The following is a 26,220-nucleotide window of genomic DNA, read 5'->3' as shown; positions in this document are numbered from 1 at the left end:
ATTAATGCTTACAGGTAGCCTTTGATGCCCTACTTCATTATTGCGACTTGTTAGGGACAAATATAGGGCGGACCTAAAGCAGAGCCCAGAGGCACTCCAGATTCAGGTAAAGTGTGGCTGTGTGGCCTATCTAGGTCCATACTGAATCTAAAGGAGTAATAAGAAGCATCAAGGGGGCTAAAGAGGCATATGCACCCATTTAGGACACTTCAGTTACGGTTACAGTACCAAACACACAAAGGATTCAATTCAGTATATGATTAGGCTTGACGCTGATTCGCCAGCTAAATGTGGTTTTTCAGTCTCTAATCAAGTGTTGTGGTTGTTTTATGATATGTAACACAAGGAATTGCTTTGCTATTTGCACTATAGAATCAAATTTATCTAAAGCATATTTCTTATGGCACATGCGGATAGCTGGAATCTGTGAGTTCACATCCGTCATTTATCTTGATGCCAAGCAGTCAAGCTTTCTAATCACAGGAGTGTTTGATTTCTTTCCCAGAGGCAGTGCGATTGACTCACTCAGCAGTTTTCCTCAAAGTTGTGGTTGGACCTGAACATTTTTGCTGAGCCTTCTTGGTGGCACTGTTATGTGAAGAATACCACAGAAGTACTGGACTATAAAGCACCACACTACAAAACACTCAGTGTAATACAAACTGATTGTGAGTAAAACCACATGTTTGCGGTCTGAGAATAATGTGTGATTATTATGCTTTTATCTTTTCAATTTGTGCAATAATCTATGATTTGCAGTCATGCTCAAATAATTGCAACTCCAATTTTCCCCAGATATTCACAACAAGAACATCATGGCTTGCCTGACATCACTAATAAATTCAAACTATGACACATAAAGGTGTGCATCAGCTGACATTCACTGACCTTCACCTGAACCCTGAGGCAAGACCAGAACAGTGTCTTTTTAATGATGTTAATAATGGAACATGCATGTATGTGTGCTCAACCATACACGGTTAAAACAGGAATTCATATGCATGAGAAAACGTAATGCCATGCAAAAGTCTCTGACTTGAAAATATTCTGACTTGTATCTCCAATCAAATTCCAATAAAAACTTCCACCTCTTTTGGTAGCTGCAATTCTTCATAGAGGAAAAAATATATACAAAAAAAGGAAAATAGCTTTCATCTCTTGGTGGCTACTTAGTATGGAAAAGTATTTCTGCCACATAATAAAAAAAAATCATGCTTTGGTGAATCAAGTCGGAATTATGACATACTAAGTAATTTATGAGATATGGGAAATTCAAAATCATGACATATTGTAAAAAATCATAAATATGAGATAAGTGATATTTTATGACAGGTCGTAATATAAAAGCAAATGAGCGACAATTATGTCAAAAACATAACAAAAGTCATTATTATGTCAATAAGTCGAAACAGAAATATCTATGATTAATGATTTACTTGCCATAATTTAAACCTTTTTTTATAACTTAAATCTTTTGTCATATTTCAAACTTTTTTTTCAATATTAGGTCTTTGTCGTAATCGTATCTCATAATTATGACTAGTATCGTATCATTTCAGCGTTTTATGTCATTACTAAACCTTTAAAAAAAATGTTTAAATTTTAAAGAAAAATAGATTTTCCTCTGGTGGATTACATGTCTGATTATGTGTCTTTTTAATCAGCAGGGGTTAAATTTGACCTTCCGGCACCTTTGATTTAATTCATCAGAATCACATTCAGTTTTTAGGTTTCCCCACCTTCGAAATCCCAGTTTAACCCTTAGTCATTGTTTTATACTCATGCAAAGGTACAAAGACCATTTACAATCCTGTTTTGCATGCACATATATATATACTTATTGTAGTAATTACAATTACTGGGTGGGTAATAACCTGAACCTATCCCTAAACTTAATCTTAAAGGGATAGTTCCCCCAAAAATGAAAATTCTGTCAGTATTTACTCACCCTCATGTAGTTCCAACCCCGTAAGTCCTTCGTTCATCTTTGTAACACAAATCAAGATATTTTTTGATGAAATCTGAGAGCTTCTTCGGGGATTGAAACTTGCCGGCCTGGAAAAGTTATTAAAGACATCGTTAAAATTGTCCAAGTGACTACAGTGGCTCAATCTTAAGTTTATCAAGCGACGAGAACACTTTTTGTGTGCAAAAACAAACAAAAATAACGACTTTATTTCAACTATTCACTTCCTTCTCTATGAGCCTCTAGTCAGTTAACGTAGTACGATAGCGTAGAGCTACGTCACACGTAGGCTCACTATTGGCCGAAGCTGGTCATGTGTGTAATGCATGTGACGTACAACAACAGAAGTGTACGCTATTAAACTAGTGAACTGACTCGAGGCCCACAGAGAAGGAAATAGGAATAGTTGAATAGTTTTTTTTTTTGCGCACAAAAAGTATTATTGTCGGTTTTTTTTTTTTTTTTTGGGGTGAACTGTCCCTTCAACCCATGTAGTGCTCTTAAATGTCTCTTACCAGTACTTTCCTGGTAAGTACACTGTAAGTACAATGAAAGTGGTCGTACTGTAAAATAAATTGCAGCTGGATCTTGGAATGACCATCAATTGTACACCACACTTTCACCTTGTCAGTTCCCACAGGAGCAAAGGCACCTTGGACCATACTATCCATCACAGCTAGGTCACCTAAAAAGGTTGACATTTTTCCACTTGTTCCTCACAGATGTAGGGCAGTGCTGCCATTTCCATTCTCCTCAATCACAACCAGCGAAAGGAGAAATGTATTGATTTTTTGAGAGTTTTCACAAATAACACACTCCTGAAATAGGTCATTGACTACTGCACATTTCAGCTCCCTGAGCGTGTGTTCCTCCATCTTCTCAGCTTTTTATCAATCTCAGTCCATCAAAAACATCACTACAACCATAGATTTAAAATGTCACAACTCCTGAATTGTGTCGGATAGGTTGGTTGTTCTTGGCCGTGTTTCTTACCAGTGACATTGTGGAGAACTCCAGAGATGCTCACACTTTTGTCATCCAGAGGTGCTGCTCATGCACCCAGCTTCCAAAGTGTCTGATCAATAACACTGGCCAGTATTGATCTCGATCCACAGGCGATCCACAAAGAAGCAAAGCATTTTTATGCCATATAAAGCAAGGTTAAAGAAATTCAACACAAACACCATATTAAAAGGACACAAGTCATACTTTATTGACATCCTAAACTTTATTTTACAAAGGTAAGCTTTTCATCCCAACCTCAACGAAAGAAATTTACAAAGAAATTAAAACATCTTTAAAAGGCCATAAAAAACAACATCCTGTCCTCTAGCAGCATCCAAACATCTGAACTTCCCAGAAATAAACCATTTTATGTTTACAGTTATCTCTCAGCCAAGCTATACACCGTACTTCTGACATGGTATACAAAGTACTGCCACATGGAGCCATTACTCTTTTTAGTGCAGAAAAGGAAAATACTCTCATTAAAATAACAATCTTAGGTTAAATAAGCTTAAATAAGAGGGCGAAGGTACAAGACACTTTTTCTGAGGTACTTTACACCAACAAGCAGAATTTGGCTTTTATTTTAAGTGGTTTACAGGTGCTAGTCTGCGTGTACTGGCCCATCCACACAGGTTTGAGCGTTTAACGTCTGTTTTTTTGGGGGGGGTAAAACAAAGCCAGTTGACAGCCTATGGATCAAGAGCAGTGGGCATGGATTTTGTACGGACTCGGACAGTTAAATGGTTTAACGAAAACAACTGGGAGGAACAATCCTTTTACCACCAATAACATCAGGCACACGAAAGACTTTTTTTTTTCTACATAAAAGTTTTTGAATACAACCAAATCACACTCAGTGCTAATCTTATTGAACAATTCTGTGATAACGACATCAGCAAAATTATTGCTACAACATTTGTTTCAATGGGTTACTTACAAAAATGCATTTCAAAACAGGTATACAGCACACCAAGTCTTGAGGAGCATCGGACACTAAGGAACGTTGCATCTGGCCGGTCTACATTTCGACAAACGACGGGGGTGGACAGCCACGAAGCCAGGATTGAACTCGAGTTACGACAGTAGCTTTGAAGATGTTATGCCCAAGGAACCAAAGATTTTTAGAAAGAGATCACGACTTATTGCATTACATTCACTTTCACGATCACGACTTGTTCGTACCCTTCGACTGGTCATAAACTATTTAAACTATTTTCCCTTCCAGCCCTTATCACATATTTAATTTCTTACACTCCCTTTTCTCATTCACATTCTCATGTCCTGCCACCAACCTTGACTTAGTTTTTAGTGTGTTAGCATATTAGCTCTGCACACATTCACATTCAAATGCTGAAATTTCTTCTCTAACATCTTTTTTGTTTTTACAGTATGCTGGACTAATTTTCCTTGGGTTATGTAGTTTGCAAAGCACAAGAAGGGGAAGTTACGGACTACTTCAGCTCAAGGTTTCTTGTCCATCGTGTTCAGAAACAATTCAGTAAATCTCCTCAGTTGCGCAGCTGCTGTCTGGCTCTCTTCATGTAGTCGAAGGTTGTCTTGACGAAGGTGTTGCACCTGTTCCTGGAGCATAGCCTTGTCTTCTTGCTCCTTTGAAGGATAATAACAAAGCATGCCGTTACAAATAACTGCCTTGAGGTGAATGCTGTTAACAGTGGTTGTTCGACAATGTTGCAGATTTATTTCAGCATTATGTTTGTCTGTTATTACGCTGGAGGCTCTCACCTTCCTTAGGTCATACTGCAGCTGTCGGAGAATGAGCTCCAGCTGGTTAACCTTCCCAGTTAGCAGAGCAGGAGAACCTTCCCTGGTTAGATGAGAGACAGGATCAGTTAGACAGAAACAAAGGCCCTCAGATCAATAGATGTAATTACAGATGTGCAGACATACGCATGGAGAGATGCAGACAGATGCAGACAGACATACAGACATACAGACATACAGACAGACAGACAGACAGACAGACAGACAGACAGACAGACAGATAGATAGATAGATAGATAGATAGATAGATAGAACTTGAGCCAGACAGACAGACAGACAGACAGACAGACAAACAGACAGACAGACAGATAGATAGATAGATAGATAGATAGATAGATAGATAGATAGATAGATAGATAGATAGATAGATAGATAGATAGATAGATAGATAGATAGATAGATAGATAGATAGATAGATAGATAGATAGATGGGTAGATGGGTAGATGGGTAGATAGATGGGTAGATAGATGGGTAGATAGATGGGTAGAGCTTGAGCGAGACAGACAGACAGACAGACAGACAGACAGACAGATAGATAGACAGATAGATAGATAGATAGATAGATAGATAGATAGATAGATAGATAGATAGATAGATAGATAGATAGATAGATGGGTAGATAGATGGGTAGATAGATGGGTAGAGCTTGAGCGAGACAGACAGACAGACAGACAGACAGACAGACAGACATACAGATAGATAGATAGATAGATAGATAGATAGATAGATAGATAGATAGATAGATAGATAGATAGATAGATAGATAGATAGATAGATAGATAGATAGATAGATAGACAGATAGATAGATAGATAGATAGATAGATGAAAGGATGGATAGCTGGGTAGAGTTTGAGACAGACAGACAGACAGACAGACAGACAGACAGATAGATAGATAGACAGACAGACAGACAGATGGATAGCTGGGTAGAGTTTGAGACAGACAGACAGACAGACAGACAGATAGACAGACAGATAGATAGATAGATAGATAGATAGATAGATAGATAGACAGACAGACAGACAGACAGACAGACAGACAGATGGATAGCTGGGTAGAGTTTGAGACAGACAGACAGACAGACAGACAGACAGACAGATAGACAGACAGACAGATAGAGTTTGAGACAGAGACCAAAGGCAGACGGGTGATGGATACATGGATTGATAAATCAAAAAACAGACAGATGTTGGATGGATGTTCTTCAGATGTTCTACGTCAGTACTTACCCTGCCGGTAGGGTTGAGGCATCCACACATCCTACTCTTCTGCTCAGCTCCTCGGAGAGCTCCAGAACCTGCTTGGTCTGCTCTTCCTCTGTCAGGGAGCTCAGAGAGGTTCCAGTCTGATCTAAAAGAGAGGAAAGATTTACTCGGTTAAAAATCCAGGCTGAAACTTCCATTACAGGGCAGTAATAGCAAGGGACTGTGCGATGTGCTGTGTACGTGTTTGTCATTTAATATAAGCAGCTGCACACAGTAAATTTACTATAAAACAACTGTTTATCACTCATCAGCACAGCACAGGACCAAAAAACAAGACAAGCAGGAAATCCCCTGAGACGCACAGGAAACAGGTGAAACATGAAACTTCATGCTGCTTCACCTGAGGTGATTTACTGTAGGCTGATGTTCCATGTAGGAGCCTCACGCAACACCCAGAGAAAAGCTTTCTTCCTTTTCAGCTTTCTCCAAGGTGTTAAATCTAACTGTTAACCAGCTTCAGCAGAGCAAGGTGTTAATTAAGTGGGGAACGGAGCTAACGCGGCAGAAGGGTTAATGGCGAGACGGGAGGGGGGGGGGTTCACACACTTTCAGGTGAGTTTAGCATTACACTGTCAGTCGGGCATATCATTAAGGATTCAGGACCAAGGGCATACCGATATAGTGCCTTTACCTCTGCTGAGAGGGCAACAGGGGGAGCGACGGACAAATGTAGCCTACTGCCTTTTCCATTGGGCATTAAACAAAATCTAGAAACACTTAAACACCAATTTCTAATCATTGATACCAAAAGATAATAAACATAATATTTCTTTTGTTTTTTATTTATCATATCTAAAAATGTGATTAGTCTGTCCATTTTTAAATGCCAATTTCTAATCATTGATAGCAAAAGATGGACCAAAGATTAATAAAAAATGTTTCTATTGTTTTTATTTACATTTTTAAACAGTGATCTAGTCTATACAGTATCAGTTTTTAAATGCCAATTTCTCATTGATAGCAAACTATGGAGCAAAAGTAAATACATGTATATTTTTGTATTGTTTTATTAGTTATATATATATATATATATATATACAGACAGACAGACAGACAGACAGACAGACAGACAGACAGACAGACAGACAGACAGACAGACAGACAGACAGACAGACAGACAGACAGACAGACAGACAGACAGACAGACAGACAGACAGACAGACAGACAGACAGACAGACAGACAGACAGACAGATAGATAGATAGATAGATAGATAGATAGATAGATAGATAGATAGATAGATAGATAGATAGATAGATAGATAGATAGATAGATAGATAGATAGATAGATAGATAGATGATGTTAATTCATATCACGGACATAAATGTGTTTGGTGCTTGCATTTAACAAAACTATCCAGGATCATTTTTTTAAATTTTAACTTCCACTCATTTGCAGCACAACATGGACCAAAAGATAATAAATGTGTGTTTACTGAACTTTAATTTGAATTCATGCCAACAAAACTGGCATAAATGTGTGTTTTGCACTTGGAAAAGCAGTCGAAACGTGGGTGTGGTCTTACAAGTGGAGAATTTCTTTTGTATCTTAATAAAGACCATCAAGCTCTTTGTTAGCAAGAATTTATGCCACGACCCTTAACATATTCAATATACCATAAGCAATCTCTCAAGATGTTGACCTACCATCGTTTCATCAAACGCCGAGCTAAAAGCGTTCATGGAGGCTCCTTTAAGAGCTCTCACCTCTTCTAACACCTTTCAGCTCTTCCTCCACCCCCCTCTCTCATTTCATTTCATTAACAGTCTCACAGTAAGGGGTGTCGTCGGAGCTGGAGTTGAATGGACGGATAATTATCAGCACTCTGAACAAAAACACGCACATGGAAATCAACAATGTAAGCTCACCTCCTCCCCACACCCTTCTAGTTAGCACCCCAACCCTGAGGCAATAGCTAACTTAATCAGGTTTTTATGCGAGTAATGTTTGTCTATATTGTCTTTATTTTCCTTGCCCAGGGACCACAAATGTAAATTAGCTGCATAGCTAACTCTATTACAGGGCCTGAACTGTGCATTGTCCCGGACAAATAAACAAACAACTAAATAAATAATAATAATTTATCTCGCCATGAAACTATAGTCTCCTATTTGTTAGCATTTCAGGACGGAGCCGCACGCTCATTCCATTTTTCATATCTGTCAGGACCCAAGAGAACCCGCTCACCGACTTCTTTGCCGGAAGCCCCTCCAGCCAATTAAAGCCATCCACCATGTATTCCCCCCATTCCACATGCAGATCCAAAAGGAAATTCTGAGTTCAAGAGGAGCTGCCCTTGCCAGCATTCGCCATGGTCTCCACAGCGACCGGTTGAAGGTGTGGGAACAGCTGTAATTGCACACGAGTAAAAGCGTCCAAAACCCAAAATGTGTAATTACAGCAAGCAATGGCTTGAGTCATTTCCCTAAGTGGTGTCTTGCTGGGCTCACATTGTGATAATGGCTTAATTTCTCAATGCTCGAAATACGGTCTCCGCTCCTAATTAGCACCTTGCGGAACAATGCGCCTTCAGGCAGTCACAGGAAATGAATGGGAGGAAAATAGAGACTTGGTGATTTCGACATGGTCAAGAGCAGCGTTGGAGACGGGTGCTGTTTTCTGCAACCTTCAGTTAACTTTGTTAATGGTGTGTGAGAGCGGCTAAAGCTTTGTGGTGAGGGGAAACCCTGGTCAAAACACAATTCCAATAATAGGACAAAAAAAAAAGAGGCATTTTCTGTTCTTTTCAATTCGCTTACAGTTAATACTAACAATGAGCTCCAAAAAATTTAATGGATGAACAAAACATTTAATTTGCACAGGCGGCCTGCATTGTTTTAGCTCCCGATTCACTTATATCAATCAGGTAAAGGCACAAATACTGGGACAGAAAGTATAAATAAATACATTACAATTCAAAAGTTTGGAGCCGGTATGATTTCTTTTTTTTCCTTTTCACCATTTTGTACGAAGTATTGGATGACATGGGGACAAAAGTTTATATGGCCGAAAATCAACAATCTGTCCTTGTTTTAATAAACTGTGGCCATGTTGTACCAATTTGTACTGTCGTTTTGATTGAACTAAAACAAGGGGCACAAAATAATTACCACATGGACCCAAATTAAACGAGAACTCGGGTCAATTTTAACATTGAGCTCATTTTTTTGTTCATTTGGAGTGCTGTCAGTACAGACAAAAATGACAAAAATCGGTGTTTCATACACTGTTTTATCGTCGTTTGAAAATTCGCACCCAGTTGACTTCAATGGGGCATGTTCTAAACCAGGTTTAGAACATACCCCATTGAAGTCAACAGGGTGCGAATTTTAAAAAGACGGTAAAAAGGTGTAGACAACACCGTTTTTGTCGTTTTTGTCTGTACTGACAGCACTCCAAATGTACAAAAAAATGAGCTCAATGTTAAAATTGACCGGAGTTCTCCTTTAAGAAAATGAGGGAACAAATTATTATATGGTGTACACTATTTATTAAAACGAGGGAAGTAATTATTATATTGTGCGAATGATTTACTTAATACGAAGGAACAAATTAGTAAACCATGCTGACAAATTAGTAAGTCGTGGGAAATAATTGTTAAATCATTGCTCCGATATACATATTTTTTGCCGCATATCATGTGCAGGGCTCGGTAGTTTTTAACATTGTTAATAATTCACAGCAAATCAGCATATTAGAATGATTTCTGAAAGATCATGTGACACTGAAGACTGGAATAATGATGTGGAAAATTACATTTTAAAATCAGAACACTTATTTGTAATAATATTTCACAATATTACTGTTTTTACTATATTTTTAATCAAATAAATGCAGCCTTGGTGAGCATAAGGGACTTTCAAAAACATTAAAATGTTCATATATAAACCCCCAATTTTTTAATCGTATTGTCTTTAAAAAAAAAAAAAAAAGTAAATAGGGCAACATTAATTGCACCGAGCTAACAATACTGACCTTTGTGAATAATGCACATTTTATAATGAGCCTTATTTGCATAAAAAAGGCATGTTTGAGCTCAAAAGAATGCCAATGACTTCATTTAAATATTTTCCGGCATAATGTTCTTTAAGATAGTGTCTGGTAATGCTGTATTAGTTGTGTTGAATGAATCTGCCCCATAGTCTTTGACAAATATAAAGACATTCGACTCCATTTGTCTGGTACAAAAATATCCAAAGAGTCAAAGGGCGAGTGCAGTCTTCGTGGAAAAAAAATACCAAGTACCCTTGCTGTTCATTCCATAACAGTGAGCAGCAAGTTTAAGATCACAAAGCATGTTAAATGGGTCAAGACCATACGCAGCTGTGAATATAGTGTTTCTCAGTGACAAACCAGCATATTTAGTGTGTGTGTGTGTGTGTGTGAGAGAGACAGAAGCTTGTACCTTCAAAAGCCCGTGCGGCATTCACAAGATGTGACCAGTCGAGACCAGAAGAGGGGTCCGGCAGGGGCATCATACCAGTGTCCGCCAGCTTGGCCTTGTCTGCCAGTGAACTGTCAGAGAACCAGAGCTCATCTGCGGAGACAGCACACACAGTTCACAGAGGACAGTTAGAGTGCATCCCATAACCTAAATGCCATCTCTACCGTGATTCAAAATTTTAATTTCGAGAAATGTGCACAGATGAGGACTAGAACAATTCTTGTTCTATTTGACGTAGTAATAATAATAATAATACGTTACCTTAATAATAATAATGGTGTTTATTATTATTCATAATTAAAAAAGCAACAACACTAATTTGGATTTTTGGCTACGTGGCATCCACAGAAAAGTAATTTCTGAGGAATAGCACATCATTATATTTTGATTCAAATTTAGGAAGACATTTTAAGTTGGAATAATGTGCACCACCGAATCATTAAAAATAAGTGCAGGAACAATCATTAGGCTGGTAAAAAAAAAAGGTTCCATTTTAAATCCATGATGATTTTAAAGCAATATTCAAACAGCACATGCTCTGATTTAAATAAATTAACTCACTACAATTAGACTCGAACATCCATACACATAATGGATATAATGATCAGTTCGATCAAAAAGGAAACTAAGAAGGTCACTGAGGACACAACTGAAAAGCCCTGACTGCGGCGTAAACTACATTAAACATTCATCCATTGGCAGAGATTTCAACTTGATAGAAAAGCAGTTGCCGCTGCTCAATAGTCAAGGGCCAAATGGCATCCTTACCCACAAATTGATGTACTTCTAGAGAAAGAATCAAACGTGGCAACTCACAGAAGCAAAGTAAAATTAGCTCTAGGTGACCTAGAGAGCAAACTCGCTAATTCACACAAAGGCTGCTCATACAGGCAGACAGACAGGCCTCGCCTGAGGGTGGAGAGGTGAGAGTGATTTGAATAATGAATGAAGTTGGCTGGTTTAGAGTTCTGCTATAATGAGAGAGGAACTGTAAGTTTCAGACAGCTGGAGAACAGATCAAGTGTCTGAATGCGAAACACGCCAAGAGGCATTAGGGACGATCACACAGGACGTGTTCTTACATTCTATCGGTTTTATTTTTTCGCTATTTTACTTGTAGGTCGACATAAACATGTAAGTGTGTCTTAATTATTTAGTCAATTTTTTTATTATTATTATTATTATTAACAAGTGAAGTTAGAATAGTTTTGTTGATTTGGGAATATTATTTAAATATTTGTACTTTTTTTTTATTTTTATTTAATTTTTTTTTAATTTTTTATTTTTTTGCAAAAAAATACAGTTTACAAAATACACATAAATCTTTCAAACACATAAATGTGTTTACAAAATACATCATAAATCTATGTGACAAATTAAGTAGAGTATAATAGTTTCACTATTTCGGGAATACATCATTTTTTTTTTTTTTTAACAAAAAATACAATTTCCAAAATGCACATTAAAAGCTTTAAAAATTTGTACAAAAAAATACAATATTTCCAAAAATGTGTTAATTATTTGCTGCTTCCAAAATTTAGGAATTATTTGCTGCTAGTCAAATGTAGAATATCTCAAATAAAATTTGATTAGCAGCTTATGATTCCTCTATTTTAGAATTATCTTACATAAATATTTTTACAAAAATACAATTTACAAAATGCGCATCATTTTTTGTTATTCATTCATTTCAGTTTTGGAAACGGAAAAATGTACCGTATAAATGACCATTTCTAATTTTAAACACATAGAATGGAGACATTGCTTTATTAAAATACCGTTTATGCTATATAATTTTTTTTCCGCTAAGATGGACACAGAAATTGCATGGACCCCCTAAAGGGACGTGGTGAAGAAGAAAAAAAAAATGAGATGGGAGGAATTATTTGAAAAATTATTTGGCAATGCTTTTGTGTTCTCTTGCAAAGGTTTTGCGTTGCCCCAAGAAACTTTGCATTTACTTGCAAAATGTTTGCGTTCTCCAGAGAAACTTTACGTTCAACTTTACAAACTTCTCATTTTGCGAGGGAATGCTAAGTCCACCAAAGCGTTTTTCCACACGCCTAGTGTATGTTTTCAATTGTTTTCAATGGGAGCGCCGCGTTTTTTAAACGCCATGACATGGCATGAGTGTAACGAGGCGCTGAGCGTTTTTTTCATGCTGAAGCGCCGAGCGCCCAGCGTTTTTTACTGGTCGCCTAGAGTTGAAAAATGTTCAACTTTGGATAAAACGCGGCGCTCATTACTATCACTTCTTACCCAACCGTCCAATCACAGTAGAGGAGGGGCGGGACTAAACCACACCGACCAACTGTCACAACATTCCTTCTGTACAACGACATCAACCAGCAAAGCTAACTGAACAATCGGACAAACTGGATGAAAAATATTTTTTTATATGAAAAAAATTATCTGCGAAATCAGTTACAAGTAAACTGTGCAGCGTCTTTACTGTATCACAGTGTTGTGAACTTTGGCACCGCGTTTCTGTATTTGGTTGTGTTGTGAGTATTTAGAGCACACATGTGAAACTGATGAAGATGTTTTCTTAATGTGTAGATGTTTTTCAATTTGCATGTGCTTTCTTCAGTTGCAGCGTGTTGAGCTCTCTTGGCCACTGTACTAAGGTTTTGCGAGCGAACACACCGAGTTTCAAAGAACACATTGACATAATATCTCATTTTAACCCACCACCATGTCCCCTTAGGGGCTCCGTACAATTGCGGACATACAGTAAAAGCTTAACTTCATGAGAATGTGCGTTCTGTTCAAATGCATCGCACTCCAGCTGTTCAACACATGAACATCTCGCTTTCAGTGATCAGACCAGCATTTACGCAAAAGTTCTGTCATTATAATGATTTTCCTATTACAGCACACTTTCAATCCCGCTAGAATATTTCAGAAGCCGTCTAATAGTATGATTAGCACCGAGTCTCTCATGAATTAGCCGCAGATTTATAGTATCATTACTTGCTTCATTACTAAGTACAACATTAAAGTCTGCAGAGGATAAAATTACAGTAACAGGAAGGAATGTAGTGAGCTTACAGAGATGGAAAAATCTGTTATGAGCCAAAAAAAGCTCATTTATTCCATTATCATCAACCATGTCTTAGTGCTGGCAATCCAAGCGTTTACATTTTATGTACAGCTGGTACAGTGATGCATTCTAGGATGAAGTGGACAGCATTGTGGTAACGTAAATGCAACCGTGGGATTCTTACAACAATGTTTGAAAAACAACATTGAAAAATGTGGCAAAAACTCACTTTTGAGCTGAGCGGCGGCGTGGTTTAGACTCATGCGAGGTGGTAGGGTGCTGTGGTAGGGCAAGGCGCTGCTGAACAGGATGTCGTTGGGCACGGCCTGGTCCTGCATGGAGCTACGCGAGCTAGCTAAGGACAGCGCCCTCCGGTGGTTGCTGCACAAGCTCTCGTCTGAGAGAGTCCGGTAAAGGGAGCGGCGCGGAGACTGACCGACGAGCGGTATCTGAAATAAAACACAAAAACAGAGATTGAGGAGAAGGAAAGTGATGGATGGGATGTAAATAGAAGATGAGGGGTAACAGGAAGACAAAGAGAAAGCAGAGAGAGAGAGAGAGAGAGTGAGTGAATGAGCAAAGCAAAGATATTATTCATCAGAATATGATTATGTGAAAGGCTCTGCAATATTGTTAATAAAACAGCCATGGCAATAAAGCACATATCACTTAATTGAATTGTGGGAGAGAGGTGGGGGGTGGAGAGCAGGAGGAGGGTGAGCTAAGGGAACATGAGACTCAGCTGGGGACCAATCAGCAGTCAGAGTGAGTGACTGCGGGTCTGTGAGTCAGATCTATTAGAGTCATAGCGCTCTCATCAATAATGCAGGCGAGATGGACACGGTCCTCACGGGGGGTCTACTGGCGGGAGGAGGGGAGCAAGCTGACAATTAGAGACATGAACGTGACAGAGGACTAACAGAGATAGGATGCTTATTATAGTCTCCAGGAATTAGAAAAAAAGCATGATGAATAATGTGAAAAAAAAAAAAAAAATCCAACATCAATGTTTGTGCAGACTCAGAGAGAGACTAGTTGAAATATTAATTCCTGTTTTATTAAAATGATAATTAATATATTAATATTAATAATCGTCATCATCTCTAGTGACTTTAACAACAACAAAAATAATATAAAAAATATTATTATTATCATATAAGTACAGTGGAAAAACATTATTATAATTTATATTATTATTACTACTACCATTAAAAAAACATTTTCCAGTTCACTTAAATTATGATAATATATTTTCCAGTTAACTGAAATAAAAACAATAATTACTTTTATTTTATTGTAATATTAACAACAAAAACACCACCACCATAACTACTACTAATAATAATATTAATACTTATGATGATGATTATTATTATTCCTAAAAACAAATAACATGATTGTAATCAATATTATTATTTGGTAACACTTTACAATGAGATAACTTTAGTTAACATGAGTTAACGCATTAGGTCTCATGACTTATACAGCATTTCTCAAGCTTTTTGCAATTTATAAATATATTAATAAATTCAAGTGGTATAAGTTAAGGGCAATGTATAATGAACTAACAAAATACATTATGCATAAAATGGTTGTTTGTTCAAACCTAATGCATTACCGTATATTAAAGAATTGAGCTTCATTGTAAAGTGCTACTTATATATTTTGATATATTACAATGCGGCTGAAACTGTACATTTCAAATGAACACTTGTGTATGTACTGTATGCATTGTGCCTTTGCCTCTCTCACTGGGGGTTTGCGAGTCATTATTCTTTGTAAAGCTGCTTTGGATCATTATGTGTTGTGAAAAGCGCTATGCAAAAGAATAAAAGTAAAGCTTACAGTGAGACGAACACGCATGTAGAGAGTGTGTGGGCATGTGCGGCTTTACAATCCACACTGCTGTGAGCAAAGCAGGTGAGGAGAATGACTGATTGTTGTGACCTAATTTCCTCTAGACGCTGCCATTAGTCAACCGTTACACAGTCTGCTGACTGGTTAGTTGATTTGCTTGTCAGTGTAACACAGACCAGTGAATAATGTGTTTATCACAAAACACATTCAAAACAATTTCTTAGTTTTTCAGTGTTGTTTTAACATGTCCTGACTACAGCAGCACTTGCTCACTGCATTACTCATCCTCCGGGCTCAGCTCTACACTCACCTTGCCGCGACCTGCCTGCCCCGCGGGACTGTCGGGTAGAAGCATCCGAAGGAAGGCCTCCTTAGTGAGCGTCTGGAGCTTCTCACCTGCACTATTAACCAACTGGGATGGGTCTCTCAAATAGAGCCCCCTGAGAGAGAGACATGGAGACAAAGGGAGAGGAAGCGCAAAAGTGAAACAAATTATTAGACAATAAAAAGCAGCCAGTTTTGCTATAGTATCAATCTAAAGTGAATTGTGAATTGCCTTTGTACAGTATGTGGTGCTGTACATTTGGGTTTCTCCTTGTAAAGGTGCTACAGACAAAATATTCAAAGGACTACAAGGCTACGGTAGTGACAAAACACAGGATTATGGGCGACTGAGTAAGGAACAGGCTTCACACAGTCATGACATGGCTCATCAGAACAAATCAAAACAGATCATTGACTGGGATTTGAAAGGAATAGTTTACCCCAAAATTAAAATTTGTCATTGTTTACTCACACTCACGTTGTTTAAAACCCATATGATGAATTTTGTTTTTTTTAAACATAAAAAACACACGCTCTATAACAAGAGTGAATAAAGCTGTAAAGCTTCAAAATGAAAGAATCATAAAAATTGTTCACACGCACTATCCTGATGCCATTTAATAGCTTTATGTGAGAAACAGACCAAAATTTAAGTCAATGTTCACTGAATATTTTGATGTCAGTGATGGCAAAGTAGCTATGAATAAATTCAGATATTTTTAATGAATCACTCACTGACAAAATTATGTGGTTGCAGCTCTCTAAAGAGGAAGATTGTTTATCACAAAATCTACTTTTATGGTACATTTCCATTATTTTTTAAGCTTGAAAGCTCCAGTCCCTTTCATTGAAATTGCAAGGAAAAGAACAACCATCACGTTATTAAAAACATGTCCTTTTATGTTTTACCGAAGAAAAAGGTCATATGGGTTCGGAATGACATGAGGATGAGTAAATTATGGCATTTTCTTTTATTTTGTGCGTGAACTGTCCCTTTAAGGGTGTAGGAAGTGCCATTGTTACAAGACAAGAGAGAAGGGAAAACACAGTGAATAATTCAGGGCCAGGTAATGATCCAACTACCTTGATTTCCCCAAAAGTGTCTTTAGAAGTAAAGACAACAAAGCCTCTGACCGACTGAGGCAGCAACAAAGAAGAAAAAACGATTACACAGAGGTTTTAATCGATACGGTGTCCTTTTTGCTTTTACACCTGATACAACAGAAATATGAATTTCCATCAAATATTGCCTGCATCAGGAAAACGTCAGCATCCCCTTGTGAGCTTGTCAATCAAATCAAGCCTCTGCTTTAATAATCAGAGAACATTTACTAGGTTTTCAGTCTTATAATGTGAAGTGGCAGGTGTCAAATAGATTCTATCTGGATTCTGTATGATGGAGGCTACATAATATTTCTGTTGACATCGATCATCTCTGAGATGCTGCTAGCCGGAGATGTGTTACTGACCTAAAAGGTTTTCCGAATGTCACTGATATGCAGAGGTACTGGTCAGACACTGACTTAATGCATTTGTTAAAGCAAAAAAAAGCGCGATTTAATCTCACTATGAACTCTTCTCTAGCTTCAACGTTACATAAGATCCATAAAACATTAGGCGCTACTTACCTAAAGTCTCTGTCTTGCCCTTGCTCCTCCAGTAATTGGTCATTTTCCCCTTTCTTCCAGCCAGTCAAATACTTCTCGCCTTGTGACTGGCAGCTAAGCGAGTGGTTTTCCCGCCCTCCCATTGAAGTCGCGTCCGTAGGAGAGATGATGTAGATTTTTGAGGGGTCAAGGGAGCTGGAGTTCTTCAAACAGCGTTCAGATGGGCTTCCAGAATGACGAGAACAACTGAGGAGAAAAAATAAAGACAAAATTGAAACCAACAGCTGTTTGAATAACTGATTTATCATAAAATAGGGATGCCTAGCTTAGCCAGAACCATTAATTATCAGGTTTTAAAAGGATTCTTATCAAGGCAAGAACATGGGAGGAAGCAAAAATGTCTACTGAAACAGCCAAAAATATGGTACCAAAATACTTTCCAATCAGAAACTCTGCTGGAGCAGTGTTTATTTTAATATCATTTAGTATTTTTACTTTAAGTCTTTCTTAGTTGAATCAGCAAGAATAAGAAATAAAAATTTAACTGATAACCACCACTCTTAATGTTACAGGCAAGTTTTACAATTCACAAAGCTATACACTTAACAACATATACAAATATAAAACCAAAAGACAAACCATCTGACCTGGAAAGAGAGGAGATCTCGCTTAGATCTCCTGTGCTGCCATCTGTGGTGTGACCGGTTGGTGTAACAGGAACGTATCCTTGAGACAAGAACATCTTTGCCCTTCCTTCATCTGTCTCGCCGTCCTCGTGGTATTCCAGAGGCCACGGGAGTCCCGTCTCAACCCTCCCATCCCTCAAGACCATCCGTGAGGGTCCCACCCCAGTCAGGGGCAGGGAAGGGGGTGGAGGGGGCATGCAGGGTGCTGTATCTATGCCACTGTCAGTGGACGCCCCCTTTATGTAGGTGAGACCGAGGGACTCTGGATCCATCGGGTCTCCAGAACCGAAATGTTTCTCATCGCTGCCGCTGGAAGTATTGCTGGAGAGGGTGTTGTTACTGGAGTGGCTGGAGCAATGACTGTGGCAGCTCTTCTCACGGGTCTGGAAGATTAAAGTTGACCAATTATTATGACTTCTGAATGTTTAAGAAAGAAGTCTCCTATTCTTATCAAGGCTGCATTTATATGATGTTTTATTAACAAAGTTCGGGAGGAGCACGTTCAGATAATTAACACTCAGAGCACTCAGCAATCAATGATAAATGTGTGTATATATATATATAATATTCAGCAGTCACAGTTTAGCAGAATCCCTCCACCACCCCTTCTCCACACTTCTATTCCTAACCATTTACAGGAGCCCTCCCACCGGACAGCACGCCAAATACGCATTAAACTTTACTCCCTCTAATCGTATGTACGTGTGAACTTGTGAAATGATCAAAAACAGAGAACAGAAATACACTGTAAAAACGGTTTTGTCAAAGTTGTAAGAGAAAAAACAAAGAGATTATTGTAGTGTTTAACAAGAAAATACTATTTCAGTCTTTCTGCTTAAAAATGTCACGTTTAATTCAATTTTACTTTGTAATTATTTGTGAAATTTACTAGCAATTTATGAGTGAAAATTGTTTAAAAGTAAATCCTAACCAAAATTTTTTATTATGAAATATGAATACATTTTAAAATAACTATTTTCATTCTAATATGCTAAATTGGTGCTCAAGAAACATATCTTATTATACAATTAAATAATATATATATATATATATATACACACATACATGTCCATGTCATATATTATTTTAATGTATACTAATAAAACATTAGTCTTATTCTTTTTAAAAATCTATCATTTGTTCTTAGGCACTGAATACAAGGCAGGCAAACCATTTTATCGAAATGCAACTTTGTTTACTTCATGGTCACAAAATAATCCAACAAAAATGGATGACCCCCGGGGAGCTGAAGTGCATTTAGCATAGCAATAACAGCAACAAACAGAAAAGCAGCTCTGCGCCATTACTACCTACTGTAACCAATCTCATGGAAAATTAATAATTGATTATTTGGTTAAATTGGATCCTCTAAATTTAAGCCCTTTCAAATGAATGGAAAGCGAATGATTTTTAAACTTTAATGCATGGTTTGCTTTGGAAGATCTACTATGGTGCACCATTTCCAAATGTCCCCCTGGCTAAAGCCAATGTGGTCAATACACTATTGCAAAAAGCTGTCAGTTCAGTGAATCAAGTAATGCAGGGCTTTGCATAAGTAATATGAGATAAACATGACCCATGAAGTTTCTTGCCGTTAGCATCAACATCGGCCGCAAGAAGCAAGGGCAAGGTGACCTTTTCGTGCTTGATAAATCCGATGTATTTGTACTTAACCTGATGCACAGGCTCCTGATGTTGGAGCTACCAAGCGCATGAAGCAAGTCAGAAAGTACAGTGTGGTGTCCTGTAACTGCGCTGGCGTCCAGTTTCTTACGTCAATTCCCACAGGGATTGCATGACTGGATGTGACACTATGAGCCATCTGCCATAGATGTCAAACCCCCTTTCTGCCAAACCAATGACCTCCCTCTCTCAACTACCCTCACCCACACAGAGAAATGTGGTGCATTTGCAATGCTGCCAACTACAAGTTCCTGCCTAATGAGGTCACTGCACCCATCAGCCATATATAAACACACAAACACTTGCACCGACATTACACTGCATTCGCGTAGCATAATATAGTCCTGTTGCTGTACAGTACAAGACATTTACTGTATCATAAAGATGTTTACGCTCCAATAACCACTAGACAACCACTGGCTGGAATTCTACAAATGTAGACTAGCAGAAGGAAACAAGTGCCAGTGCTATTAAAAAAAAATCTGTTTTATAGTTCAAATGATTGATTACTTACACGAGGAAATTTACCCGGTGAGTCTTTCGCCCCCTGTCTCTGTATACCTCGGTTCAGGATCTTGGTGGATGGGATGTGCCACTTGGCCTCTGGTACACAAGGTGATCCTGGAAATAATAGATTTGGTTACATGACATTGGAGCGCTGTGCATTTAAAACCGATTAGTTGATCAAATCTTAAAGTAAATGACTCTTAGAGAAAATGTCTCAGGTTCATAAAACAAGTAAATCAGTCAATTAAATGTAGCTAAATAAATGATACAAGTCACTTGAAGTATAATCTGCATTGGTGCTTGAGAAAAATAATGCTTCCATACCGGCAGACCGCGTCCTCTCCAGTTTGTGCTCTCGATCTCCTTTTTCTTCTGGCTGATCATGAAGTGCAGGTGATTGTGATCTATGGGATAAGCAGCATATCATTAGACATGAATGATATTTTGTTTTTACTACCCAAGCATGTTGCATCAGCCTGATTAATACATTTCATATAGCGGGAAAATATGGGAGGGCCATATTATAAAAAAAAGAAATGTTCCTTGATCTTTCAACATTTTCTTTAATCTTCAGAAAAGTGCCTGTGATTTGTCTTTGCTAAGTCCTTAATTATATTTTTGCAGCACTATTGTGATTCTCTCAAAAAATGTAGAACAACCCCCCCTTTATGCAGACCTCAAGGGACAAAATAAAAATGAAAAATGTATAACATGAAACGTTTATTTAAAGTTAGTGGTTGAATGGTTTAGCAAGGTGATATAGAGGTCATTGTTAACTATCTTAGCATTGGTGGAGCAGGGAGGTTTCAAGACCCTCTGGTGTTGTGCGTCTGTCTGTGAAAGAACAGCTGATATACAAAGCTGGTCATGAAATATTAGCTCATACTAGACATCCAACTCTAATTCTGTTTGCACCAAAGATTTGCACCAAATCTCATATGATTAGACTTTTGTGATAACCTCTAAACCTGCAAGGCTCTTTTATTTCCCAGTTACAAGGCTGAGGCGAACAGAATCTCATTACCCATCATAACCGGCTTTCTGGGCCCATGTGCCGCAGGGACCGGGGTCACTGGAGGTTGATTGGTTACTGGGAGAACTGCAGTAGTGCTGGCCGGGATTTCCAGACGGACTCTGAACCAACTCAAAGTCCTGCAACACCCTGCAATGAGCAAACACAGGGCAGAAGCTCATTAATCAAAACTCTGGTAGCACAAGCAATGAGAGCACTGCAACAAGACTCATTCATATTCTGGACCAGAGGGAGGAAACACTGTCAAAAAAAAAGTGGTGGAGCAGATTCTATTCATAGCAGGACCCCGTGTCTCCAGGGCTGGGAACGTCTGCATTCCAGAGGGGAAATAAGAGAAACACGCTTCAGGAAGGAATGACATGCCATGTGCAACACAGATCCCAGCTGAGGACGGGATGACAGCCTGGGTGAGGAGGCCACAAAGGTGTGTGCATTTCAGACAAGGTGAAGACGCAAGCAGGCAACACACAGTCACTCAATTGCACAAGAAGACACGCATTATATGAAGGGATCCCAAGTCTACAGCACCGGAAAATCAAGTTGCCAATTAGCTCACCCTGATAGGCGTCTCCTGAGAAATGCCAAAGCCACATCAGAGTTTTTTGCATACTTTTTGGCTTTCTTTAATCCACAGGGTGGCATGTATCATCCTTAATAGCCTCTATATGCTCCTTTTCGGGGTTTCCCCAGTGGATATGTCAGCAAAGATATGTCTGAATGATCAGACATCACAGTTATGAATCATCGTTCCTCAAAGTTCCTGTTGCTGAGCCCGATGAAAACCAGGTGTAGCTGTTTGCCACCTTTGTTGGCACATTCACAGTGGTGACCAACTATATATAATATATTAATAGTATAATGATTTTTAATATGTAATATTTATATGTTGATAAAAAAACAGGATTAAGACATCATGAGAATAAGAGATGTTGGCAAAGGCAGTGCCCATTATGAGCCAAGAATAGTTTGTCGTTATTTCTGACTTCAGGCATGTTTTTGCTTTAGTGGTCCATGTAAAACTAATTTTCAGATCAATCAGCATTATATAAAAAAATGGGTGTTATTCATTCTGAATATCAAACATGAAAAGGCCTAGAGACTGTATAGACATGTTTTTTAAATGCTGAAGAAATCAATGCATTGAACAATGCACGTGCACACTCACAAAAGAAAAAAGAAAAATCAGCTGAACTCTGGATGACCAACATGCTGTATTTGCGGAGATCAATTACACAAACCAACCCAATCCATTCTGCACATCCATCTCTTCCCTATTGATTTGGATTGTGATAATATACACAAGTGAAATTACAGGTAAATATTGGAATGAAAAAGCAGCTTATGTGATTGGAATGACATTATCACATCTCCTACCTGGATCCATCCTGGTACTTCTTATCGAAGGAAGTGCTGCGTGAGATGGCAGCTTGAGCGTACTGGAACATCTGTTGGCCCGGGGACGGTTGATCTGGAGCCTGAGTGGGAGAAACTCGAGACAACGGTAGCCCTTGGGGAACGTGAGTCATCCTGTGCCAACCAGGACCGCCACCAAGTGTCTTATACTCCATGACGGGGACACGATACAGCTCTGAGGCACCTCTGAAAATCACAAATTACCATGGGTTTTACACGTTACAATGTTTATTTTTTTTGGACATAGTATTATATTAATGCCATAGTATATTCTTAAATTCACTAAGGATTTTTTAAAGATGTCTCTTATGCTCATCACTGCTGCATTTATTAAATACAGTAAATACTATTAAATACTATTACAATTTAAAATAACATTTTCCATTTTAATATATTATGTAATTTATTCTTGAATTTCAGCATCATTACTCCAGTCTTCAATGTCACATGATTCACATTTGATGTATTAGAGGAGCTTATTAGTTTAAATTGGTGCAATAGACTCATATTTTATTTTTGATGCCTCAGATCTCATTTTAAACATTGTGAACAATAGTAATTTGATTTGTGTTTTCAGGTTGAGTTACTTTTAGGTTGGGTTTCAGGTTGAGTTGCCAGATTAGCAATTAGAAAATCCAGCTCCATTAAACAGGATGATGCAGCACAACTTCAAGCTAGAATTATTTGCATCACCTGATTTCTAAGATATAGGACATACATACTTTACAGAATAGAGAGCATGATGTGCGTTTCATGTCCATGGGGCATCTTCACTTGCATTTTATCAACAGCACAATACATACCTGACAACATATTTAAATATAAAAAAGCCAGCAGGGATTAATCACATTTATACTATGGATTAAACCTGCTTTTTGGATAAATCACATCCCCAGAGTTAATTAGCCTTGAAATAGCTGAGAGGTTGAAATTAGCATTGTGGGGGCAGACCGCTCCTTCCAAAGGAATGAGGATTATCATGGCAGTTAAGTTACAGGTCAGAGCCCCCCAAAAGCGGGAGAACCTCCTTCACGCCTCTGAGCTGACTGGATAACTTCCGGCTGTTGCCGTTTATATACACACACACACACACACACACACACACACACACAGTAAAAATCAGGGATTCAAAAACAAATTAAAGCTGAAAGTTTCAGTATTTGGAATAATTTGAAGTGACATGTGACTCCTTTCAAGAGATGTAACCAAACACATTCTGAAATTCATGTTCATTTTTTTCCCAATTCAAATTGTTATTCTAAAATATAATTAGTAATAAATAAAAAAAAAACATTAATTAAATGAGAAAAATACAAATTGAGGCATTTTCACTAGTGGTCTCAGGTTTTTGGACCCCACCACTGTAAATAATTGTTAGCTGTGTTTAAAGCCAGGCTATTTCTATGAATCCATTCCAATTTATTAATATAGTCTGTCATTGCATGTGAAATGCAAAAATTTAGCATCAAGGGATTATTTTGTGAGGGAAATTGGCAGAAAATGTTAAAAGATAATCACTGCAGGGCTGTTTGGCAAGACAAAAGACACATCCGCAAATGAGATGACAAATGGTATCAGATAAATGATGTACTGTATTTTGCTGTGATTATCTGTGGCGGATGTTATTAGAGAGGGAGAAACCAAAAGAACAAACAGAAAATTAACACAAGTCCATCCCACACCGGCGGGATTCATTGATGGCTAATGATGCGTTTCCCACCTAATCCACTCTGTTCCAACCACACGCATTGAAATACTTCCGGAACAAGAATCTCTAGTGATCTTCTTGAACGAAGGACAGGCGAGGGCTCTCAAGACAGATTCTCAAAACCTCTACAACAAAATACAGTACTTCAAAAAGCACTTCCATGAAGAACAATGCGCTCTTGAGAAATTGAGAAATGTCGTACAAACAATGTCTTGCGAATAAAAAAATATGCATGTTCATTTACCATCATCTCTACAGACAGCAGAACTAAAGTAATTTTTACATCCAATCACAATATTATTGCTAATCCCTCTGATCTGTAACCAAATACAACCCTGACTTGTCCTGGCATGCTACAGTTCTCTGGAAACGACTTGCCTAAGACACAGCTATTTAGAGCAGTTAAAATCAACCGGAAATGCAAGCAATCTTCTATAAATTCGTGTTTACAAGAGCACAGAGCGCTTGATATCTGTGGCTTTCATGCCTTGCAGGGGGGGCGATAAAAGTCAATCCAGTTATTGACAGTCTAGAGGGTCACTTTAATCTCTGCCTTCAGATGTTCTTGGTAAGCCCTCAGCTCTTCTGAAATGAGCAAACAGAACATGAGGCACGTGTTCAACAAAGTTCAACAGGGTTCTGGGTCGCTTTCTATTCCAGGACAGTTGGTTTCTTTCATGTGAAGGCAAAAATAAATAAATAAAAATTTTTTAAAAAGCAGACTGTAATCATATCATTCACAGATTATCTCAAGAGGATTAATCTTCTCTTTTAGAGATGACCTCTGTTTACCCATGAGGAACTTGTGTGGCCCATCTGTCCGAATTTAAGGTTCAGTTTTGAGGGTTGTTTTTGTAAATGTGGCCATGACAAAGAAAATACCAGGTTTATAACACATGCTGCATCTTTAAGTAATAAACACATTTTCAGCATTTTGAACATAATTTAAAGAACAGTTTTTACATTTTTAGAAACAAAAAGCTACCAATGCCAGATGGAGGACAAACTGTACCTTCTGGGGGTGCCATCCTCATGTGGCTGTATGACCACCACCGTAACAGGTGTGGAGGTCCGCAGATAGTCAATCATCTGCTCGTGAGTTAGAGTCCCAACAGCGACCTTGCAGATCTCCACCAAACGGCATCCAGGGCGAAGTCCTGCCTGCCAGGCGAACCCGAATGGCTCCACATCGGCTACCACACCCTCAAAGTTGACATGGAAGCCCAGCTGTCCCAGGGCATTTCTGCGCAGGGTCATCTCTAGAGTCTCACAACCCTTGGTGACCATCTGCGGGGAAGACAGAGCAAACGTAATGACTTTAACCATCTGAAACGAGGCTTTTTTCACCTCAGCAACTTTTAAAGATACAATCTGTGCTGTGATGATGGGCAGAAGGTCCTGCACAAGTAAGCATGCAGATGGGTTGGCAGGTATGCAGAGATATAGATGATGACTGAAGCCAGGTCTCTGAAGGATGAAATTAACCAATGTCAAACCAACATGAGAGAGCACAACATGCTGATTGTCTCATGAATAACACATTCCTACAACCCCAACTGAGAATCTGACATCTAAAACGAACGTATGCGTGACAGCAGCTTAAACCTTTTGTGTGCACTGTATCCAAAAAACACACAGTTTTAAGCACACACAGCACCCACAAAAACAACAAAAGCACTTTGGTGAGATTGAGGTGCTTAAAAAAATACTGTAGCTTTCCTTTTTCCAAGTTAGAAAGGATGGTCACACTTTAGATTAAGGTCGACTTTGGCCTCAATTAACTCCTAATTACTGCTTGTTAAGAGTTAGTAAAGTAGTAATGTTTAGGTAATGGGTAGGATTAAGAAATGTAGAATATGCCATTAATATATGCTTTATAAGTACTAATTAA

The 26,220-nt window shown here is 38.4% G+C and overlaps 1 protein-coding gene across 2 annotated transcripts in view; it reads right to left on the bottom strand.

Annotated features, from left to right (window-relative positions):
• Positions 1–3,154: 3,154 nt before the first annotated feature.
• The window catches only part of sipa1l2b (signal-induced proliferation-associated 1like 2, genome duplicate b), a 66,561-nt gene continuing 43,495 nt past the window's right edge, over positions 3,155–26,220 (bottom strand). For both annotated transcript variants that reach the window (XM_039673658.2, XM_089124862.1), the window contains exons 9-21: positions 25,342–25,616; positions 22,583–22,807; positions 21,200–21,337; positions 20,500–20,579; positions 20,183–20,289; positions 17,947–18,368; positions 17,321–17,545; positions 15,679–15,808; positions 13,741–13,960; positions 10,430–10,561; positions 5,988–6,108; positions 4,718–4,799; positions 3,155–4,582 (exon numbers count right to left, since the gene is read on the bottom strand). In XM_039673658.2, coding sequence (XP_039529592.2) covers positions 4,436–4,582; positions 4,718–4,799; positions 5,988–6,108; positions 10,430–10,561; positions 13,741–13,960; positions 15,679–15,808; positions 17,321–17,545; positions 17,947–18,368; positions 20,183–20,289; positions 20,500–20,579; positions 21,200–21,337; positions 22,583–22,807; positions 25,342–25,616 — 2,304 coding nt within the window. In that variant the 3' untranslated portion in view covers positions 3,155–4,435. The remainder of the gene's footprint in view (positions 4,583–4,717; positions 4,800–5,987; positions 6,109–10,429; positions 10,562–13,740; positions 13,961–15,678; positions 15,809–17,320; positions 17,546–17,946; positions 18,369–20,182; positions 20,290–20,499; positions 20,580–21,199; positions 21,338–22,582; positions 22,808–25,341; positions 25,617–26,220) is intronic.

This window comes from Pimephales promelas, chromosome 21 (assembly GCF_988280905.1).
Source record: "Pimephales promelas chromosome 21, fPimPro1.hap1.1, whole genome shotgun sequence".
NCBI lineage: Eukaryota > Metazoa > Chordata > Actinopteri > Cypriniformes > Leuciscidae > Pimephales > Pimephales promelas.
The sequence above is the reverse complement of the archived record's forward strand: the minus strand, read 5'-3'. Positions and strand labels throughout refer to the sequence as shown.